This window comes from Carassius gibelio, chromosome A13 (genome assembly GCF_023724105.1).
Source record: "Carassius gibelio isolate Cgi1373 ecotype wild population from Czech Republic chromosome A13, carGib1.2-hapl.c, whole genome shotgun sequence".
NCBI classification, from domain to species: domain Eukaryota; kingdom Metazoa; phylum Chordata; class Actinopteri; order Cypriniformes; family Cyprinidae; genus Carassius; species Carassius gibelio.
The window spans coordinates 7,674,154-7,682,604 of NC_068383.1; the positions used below are offsets into that span (position 1 = coordinate 7,674,154).

The window sequence follows — 8,451 nt, forward strand, 5'->3', positions numbered from 1 at the left end:
CTAATAAAAAACAAAGCAGATACAAGAGGGTCCTCGCACCTCGGTGCTCGGGCCCTAACTAAAAGGGATACAAATAAACTGCATCCAAAAACGTTGGAAGACCAAGACACATCCTAAAATCCACTGAAACATAGAAGGTAACACTATATTTGATAGTTCACTTAATACATTTAGCTACCTATAAATTACTATTATGCAACTCCATGTCAAATAGCAGTCATTAGAGTGTAGACTGCCTGCTTAATATCTACCGAAACTCAAAATATTTTGATGGTCACTCAACAAACGTTTTAATGACCGGAAGTAATTTTGCAAGTACGGCAAGTTATTTTACTAACCCTAACCTAACAGACTACAAATGCACTAATGAGAATTAGATGACATGTACAGTAGTTGCAAAGTTACTTAAACTTACTAATCGAAATAAAGTGTTACCAAATAATTTAAAAGAAACATGGTGTGGAGTGAAACTCATTTAAAGCAAATTATGACAAAAAGTGAAGCATCTTTCAGTGTCAAATAATAATCAATCACCACACATACAAGCATTTATAATCAAGTATTAATTCAGCTGTTTTTTAGTTTTTCCAAAAAAAAAAAAAAAAAAAAGTCTTGAAGAAATAAACATTAAAACAGCAAATTAAACATACTGGCTTTATATAACAGGCGTCCAAAAAAAGCTAAATTAATAAAATATTTACAATGTAAAGCACAAAAGCTTTTATATTCCCAAAACCCTCATTTACAACAGATTCACAGTGAAATCGCTGTTTGATCTTGGTTATTTTGCTCAGAATTTGTATGGGGAATAATGCAACTGTGAGTCATGAAATTCCTCTAAGCAAGTCCTAATATTCCTCTGACACGCACACACACACACACTAGAGATACTGCATAGCAAGGAGTGTAATAATTCAAACTTGACAGGTGGAAAAGAGAAAACACACAAACCAGTGGAAAGAAAGAGAGAAAAGCACAACCACGTCAATCTTTCAGAGGGAGCTATGACATCATCAAGCTCAATGAGCACTGCCAGGGCACTGCTGCAGCGATGTGGTTTGCGTGGTGGTTTTTTGCACTCGGAGCGAGAGGCAGTTTCTGTCTGGTGCACTAGGTGTCCTCCTCCGGCACACCCACGCCTCTTCTCCGGAGCACATCGGCGCCGTCTTCTCGCTGCCAGTCTTCAGTCTTTCCACCGTACTCATCGTCATCATCCTCTTCCTCTCCATCTGCTTCCTGTTCATCTTCCAATTGCTGCAGGAGACGGACCTGCCCAGCAGGCAGTTTCCCTACAGAAACATTTACACGTCATTTCATTATAGTTTAAGTTTTAAAGGATCTCTGGTACATCACATGTTCCTGTAGTCAAGCAGGCAGGTTCATAGAAACATTTACACTTACTGTGGTGATAATTTGGTGCATACCGCCGTGATGGGAAAGCAAAATCTGCAATGAAAACTAGTAACTGAAAGAAAGAAAATAAAACCAGAGACATTTGATTTATAAATAACTCCAATAGAGTTTAATGTTAGCATGTTCAAAGCTAATGCTGCAATATTCTAATAAGGTTAAAAGCACACAACATTCAACTGAGCATTTTCTTGATGCTTTAGCTACTAATTAAGACATTTACATCTAAGATTTTGGATAAATGAATGAGTCTGTTGCAATGTATTCTGGGATTAGTACTTTTATTTAGCCAGGATGCATTAAATTGATCAAAATTGACAGTAAAGACATTTATAACATTCTAAAATATTTCTATTTTGAATAAATACTGTTGTTTTGAACTTTCGATTCACCAAAGAAACTGTGAATAATATGTATAATTGTTTCCACTGCATTTTTTATGATCAAAAGCAATTATGGTGAGCATTTTTAAAACCATGTTTTTTTTATTGTGTATACTGTAGTAGTGTATTTTGTGTGCATTCTCACCAATCCAAGAACCAATCCTGAGATGAGGGTTGCTAGACCAAATATCCCATACGAGCCCCAAACTGGGACGCCCAGCTGCTCTGTTAAGTAATTATGGCAATGCTGAAACAAAACACAATGTTAAAATATCATTTAAATTAATGCATGAAAACATCCATGAGCAAACTATAAAGGCATCAAGTTATGCGTTTACTCGAAATTAACTTGAAATTATTCAAATTGCTAGGAAAATAGTGTATATTCTTTCAAAAATGTATTCTCAAAACAGACAAGAATGCAGCGGTAATATATTAATATTAATAATTATTATTATAATTAATTGTATATACTCACCCTGATGAACATGGATAACTTGAAGAGGGCTGACATTGCGTTCATCCTAAAATAAAAAATCAGTCACTAAAAATAAATCAAATCAAATGTAAATATAGCCTGTCAGTATTACATTAAAAGGGAGCTAACTTGCGCATCAGCATTAACCACATGCTGTGGAGTCTCTAAACTCCCTTTTCTAGAGATATTGCCAGACTCGCCCAGGGCCATTGCATTATTATACAGCTTGAAACCAGCCCCGGCACACACCCACACACACTGCATGTACTCACAAGATGGATGAGGGGCCAAACCAGGAAGAGACCGGCTCTATGCTCTGCCATTTCTTTTCATCAATGAAGCTCAGGAAGTCATCTTTAGATCGCCCTCCTTGATATCGCCGAAACACACCATCTTTACAGCTGCGACACACACACACAAGGACAGCTATATTTAACCATTTCTAACTGCCTTTACACCACACAGAGACTGTGCAGACATCTAAAAAGAATACAAATGCTGGCATATATCTACAAAAACAATCGAAAACAAATACTTTTATTCAGCAAATATGCATTAAACTGATGAAAAATGACAGGAAGGACTTCAATACTTAACAATTATTTTTACTTTTTGTAATTTCATCAAATCTGTCACCAACTGCGAGCTTACTGACTTCTAACGAAAGGCTTAGATGTGTGTAAAACGGAACGAGACTCACTGGTAGATCGTTGGGAGAGCTGTGATAACGAACCTCCCGCTCAAACCTGCAGCACAGAGAGAGAGACAAGTGTGAGACTCTTAAAGACAGGCGATCAGAGGAACCAGATGTGTACAGATAGAGGCACACCTGGCTGCTCAGTGACGTCCACTTTGGCAATATTCACTCCCAAATCATCTCCCCATTCTGCAAACTCATTCCACACGGGCTGGAGCTGCTGGCAGGCCGGGCACCACGGAGCAAAGCTGAAGCAGACAGGCAAAACTTTTAAACCCAATAACACAATCCCAGCCAGAGGAGACACAAAGAGACAGATTTTAATTGGTTTTCTATCTGATCTATTTAACTTATCCTCTTGTTCGGTTGCTCTAGCTGGAGGAAGTGTGCAGGGGAAACAACGGTTTATTTTGACAAACATTTTTAGAAGAGATTTCATTAAAGGGACAGTGAAAAGAGATGATGTTAGACTGAATGACAGTCACCAGAAGCAATGAAAGTGAATGGTGACTGAAGCTGTCATTCTTTCCAACATCTCCTTTTGTGTTGCGAGGTAGAAAAATAAAATCATGAGGTTTTGAATCGACATTTGGGGGAGGCACTGATGATGTCATTGCCACTTTTGAGTGAACTAACGTTATGCCTTTAACGTCAGAACACTGGACTTCCTCTATCCTGAGCCCAGCAGCACAAGAACACTGCAATAAGTAATAATCTAATAATCTGAAGCTAGATATTTTAGATCATTTAGATGTGCAGCACTAATCAGCACGCATAGATAAACATAAATAAACATAGAAACTTAATTGAATAACTCACAACTCGATCATCCATTCTCCCGTCAGGATCTCCTCCCAGTCTCCATCTGTGATTAGTCTTAAACTGCCCGGTTTGGCCGGCGAGGGCAGCTGCATCAAACATGTTGCGATGAGCGCAGAGAACACACACGCGCCGGCTGTCATCCTGACTCTGCGTGTGTATGTGCACGCCATGTTTCAGCGGCCACTGACTGCTTCCCTTCCGCTTCCGCTTCCGCCTCGACTCTGAATTGCCGCTTCATTGACGTCATGTCCAATAACGGTTGACAAAATTTAAAAACTATTTCACCTCTTGCCAGATATTATTATTATTTTATTTTTTTGGTTATATAATAACAGCATATGATTAGTTAATTGTATTTTGTTTATGCCCATTGTATTTATATTACAGTCTATTAAACTATAAAAAAAAATCTATTTTTATCAGGTATTTGCTCTAGCTTAAGCACATGTTTTGAAATTATAAACATATTATGTATATATTTCAATAATTGTTTTTACTCTTAAATGTATTTAATGTAATTTGTGTTTGAGTAACGTATAATGTTTTCAAGTTTTAAAAGTTGTCAAGTTCTGATTTAGCATTCAGAATTTGTAACAAATAAATACCATGTCCGCTTGTTGTATGAAATTGACGGGGGAAATGACATATTTATCTACTGAAATACTTGAAAAAAGAAAGAAAGAAAAGAACACAAGGTGGCGCCATGAGCTCTTGTAAAAAGCAAATACTAACCTACAATAATTTTACTGCACAGTTTTGTGAGAGAAACCTGAGTTTAATTTATGAATCCATTAGGAGAATATACAAATCACGAAGAAAGTAGCTGGAAATTAAGTGTTTTACAATGAAAAGCTATTCAAGAAAAGAAAATGTACTTATATTTGTTATATATATGCTTACATCATGTATCCCCTTAGCTGTCTACTCTGTTCATTTGTTGTTCCTAAAGAAACCTGGTCAAGCCAAGGTTTTTAATGATTATGCAAAGAGATTTTTAGATTTTGTGTGTGTGCATGCATGCACAGATCAATAAAATAGAGAATGCTTTACAGTTTGCTAAACAAACACAATTAGACAGGAATGCACACATGCAAACACATGCATTCACATCCTCAGAGGATGTTGTTATTACTCTCTCTCTGCTGATATTAAATGAGTGCTAATGACAGCAGTGATGTGATAATGGCCGTGTCACAGTGAATATAATAAAGTATAAATGTGTTGTGTCTGTGAATTTGATGTAATTGTTTGAACTGATTTAATGAGGAAAGGGTTATGATTATGTAGGGGTGGGGTTAGGGAATTGTTTACTTAGAATCCACAGATGAAAATGCATTTTCTTGTTCAAATCTGGAATTAATGTGCTATTCAATCAAGTCTCATTGTTTGATCCTGAAAATAAACAGATTTTGACATGGCTGAAAAAAAAATAATAATAGTAATAATTATAATGTTATTATATATATATATATATATATATATATATATATATATATATATATATATATATATATATATATATATATATATATATATATATATATATATATATATATATATATATATATATATATATATATATTATAGTATAGTGGTGAAAATGAAATTAAAGCATTTTTGGAATAAAACAGCTGACTAATTTTTTGTATTATTATTTTATATATTTTTGCTACTTAGGATTCATTGCTAGCATTTTATGCATCTCAAATGGCAGTTTTTTCACACATAATTTGACAAAATTACAGCTCATTGGAAATGGCATGAAATAAAAATCTTCCATTCACACATCATGTCAAGTGTCCTCACTCACCATGTCTCATATCTCATCTCAAGCATGCTCTTTACTGATAATTTTGTTTCCATGGTAACCAAGTATATTAACTGTGGTAGAAATAAAATAATAATTTAATAAAGTTCATAATAATTGTGCTCCTGTAGCTCAATCGGTATAGAGCATTGTGCTATCAAGTGCAAGGTTGGGGGTTTGATTCCCCGGGAACACATGATAGGTAAAAAAAATGATAGCGTGAATGCACTGTAAGTTGCTTTGGATAAAAGCATCTGCTAAATGCATTAATTTAATTGAAATTTAATGAGTGCTAATGACAGCAGTGATGTGATAATGGCCGTGTCACAGTGAATATATTAAAGTATAAATGTGTTGTGTCTGTGAATTTGATGTAATTGTTTGAACTGATTTAATGAGGAAAGGGTTATGATTATGTAGGGGTGGGGTTAGGGAATTGTTTACTTAGAATCCACAGATGAAAATGCATTTTCTTGTTCAAATCTGGAATTAATGTGCTATTCAATCAAGTCTCATTGTTTGATCCTGAAAATAAACAGATTTTGACATGGCTGAAAAAAAAATAATAATAGTAATAATTATAATGTTATTATAATATATATATATATATATATATATATATATATATATATATATATATATATATATATATATATATATATATATATATATATATATATATATATATATTATAGTATAGTGGTGAAAATGAAATTAAAGCATTTTTGGAATAAAACAGCTGACTAATTTTTTGTATTATTATTTTATATATTTTTGCTACTTAGGATTCATTGCTAGCATTTTATGCATCTCAAATGGCAGTTTTTTCACACATAATTTGACAAAATTACAGCTCATTGGAAATGGCATGAAATAAAAATCTTCCATTCACACATCATGTCAAGTGTCCTCACTCACCATGTCTCATATCTCATCTCAAGCATGCTCTTTACTGATAATTTTGTTTCCATGGTAACCAAGTATATTAACTGTGGTAGAAATAAAATAATAATTTAATAAAGTTCATAATAATTGTGCTCCTGTAGCTCAATCGGTATAGAGCATTGTGCTATCAAGTGCAAGGTTGGGGGTTTGATTCCCCGGGAACACATGATAGGTAAAAAAAATGATAGCGTGAATGCACTGTAAGTTGCTTTGGATAAAAGCATCTGCTAAATGCATTAATTTAATTGAAATTTAATTTAATTTAATATATGTAAGCTATATATATATATATATATATATATATATATATATATATATATATATATTTTAGATTATAATTTTTTTTTAAATATAATAATTATTGTTTAATGATGTATTTTTAAAAACCATATCTGGGTCTGAGATTGATCAAATAATACAGAAAAAAAGACAGAAAAGAAAAGAAAAGCTATCTGATCTTTGATTATGTTCTCAGAACATTACAATAAATACAATAACGTTTCCATAACTTAACGGTAACGTTAGTAACAACATTGTGCAAAGTTACTTTTAAAAGTAATGCATTTCAATATTGCGTTTCTCCCTTAAAAAGTAAACTTGGTTACTTTTTATGGAAGGTAATGCATTGTGTTACTTTTGCGCAGATATTTAATTCTAAATTTAAAAAGTAATGCGTTACTTGAAAAAAGTAATCTGTAGACGCTCTGCGTTACCCCCAACATTGGTTAGCAAAGTGTTCTTAAAATATTTAGCTGGGCAGAAAAAAAAAATCAAATGTGTAGAATACATTTTTATGTCATTAAAAGAGCCTCTGTCCGAGTGATATCTCAACATTCTATCCGGTTATCACCATGTACGGAGTGTTACGCAGTGACAGTTCTTACTGACGTCTGTGCACACACACACACACACACGACAGGATGCATGTGGGAGGAGAGAAAATGCCGGAGACAGCATGAATAGGAGTAGGTGGATAGAGAAATCTACTTTCCCCTCCAGTTTTCATCCTCTCCCTCTCATCCTCAATCTGAAAAAGGATTTTACCTGTTATGCAAGGGACTGCCTACTCTCAGCATTATAGAAAGAGCAGGTTCATTTTCAGACCCGCCAAAAATAAATTCCATTCTGTGAACTACTGCCACACACATATGCTAATAGACGGGCATACTCATAAAAATGCTATTATAGATGTGTGTTGTCTTCATTAGATTGCAGTACAGCTTTTATATAACTGTGGATGATGAACAGCTTGTGCAAACAGACAGAAGAAAAAAAAGAACGTAACACTAAATCCACACACAGGAGTCTGATTGATTCCTATTTGATGCAAAATCTCTACAGCCAAGATGTCGACTGTGCAATCTAGGGATAGAATCCAAGCTAATTTATAGTCCAATTTTTATAGTACAACTCCTTCTGCCTGGAGATTATATGTCTCTAAAATCTTTCAAAAGATTCAGCATAATTTCCTTGAGCAAGAGCAGCTCCAGATGGACAGACTGGAGCTGAGAGCCAAAGAGAGCAGTTGCAGAGATGTTTACTGTGCAGCTGCGAGTACAATCACTTTCCCTACTAGTATTAAGAGATCAGTAGCTTGAGGGAAAGCACAGTTTGGTCAGAGTTCATTAGAGTTTTTTTTTTTTTGTTTTGTTATGTTTTTTGTTTAGGCCTTTAATATAGTACGAGTTTCTCCAATTTGTTCTGAAGCTTGGAGAATTAAATATATTAACTTTTATTAATAAATAATTCTATATCAACGTAAAACAAATATCTAGTGAAAGAAGAATTCATTTATAAACGTTAAATGAAATTTAGATTTAATCATTTAGCAGACGCTTTTATCCAAAGCGACATAAAAATGCGAAGAACAATAGAAGCTATCAGACCCACAAGACAGCAACATAATACA

At 34.1% G+C, this 8,451-nt stretch overlaps 1 protein-coding gene across 1 annotated transcript; it reads right to left on the reverse strand.

Moving 5' to 3' along the window:
* Positions 1–640: 640 nt before the first annotated feature.
* Positions 641–4,023, reverse strand: LOC128026006 (thioredoxin-related transmembrane protein 1). The gene is made up of 8 exons (XM_052612677.1): positions 3,788–4,023; positions 3,101–3,216; positions 2,972–3,017; positions 2,544–2,672; positions 2,272–2,317; positions 1,939–2,040; positions 1,402–1,465; positions 641–1,289 (listed from the first exon to the last, which is right to left on the reverse strand). The coding sequence occupies exons 1-8, from the start codon at positions 3,958–3,960 to the stop codon at positions 1,111–1,113; spliced, it is 855 nt and encodes a 284-aa protein (XP_052468637.1). The 5' UTR covers positions 3,961–4,023; the 3' UTR covers positions 641–1,110.
* Positions 4,024–8,451: the final 4,428 nt, after the last annotated feature.

Coding starts and splice junctions, on each gene's coding strand:
- LOC128026006 (XM_052612677.1), bottom strand. CDS start 3,960: ATGGCGTGCACATACACACGCAGAGTCAGGATGACAGCCGGCGCGTGT. Junction 3,018..3,100: donor GGACGTCACTGAGCAGCCAG/GTGTGCCTCTAT, acceptor TCTGTGCTGCAG/GTTTGAGCGGGAGGTTCGTT. Junction 2,318..2,543: donor TTTGGCCCCTCATCCATCTT/GTGAGTACATGC, acceptor TTTTTATTTTAG/GATGAACGCAATGTCAGCCC.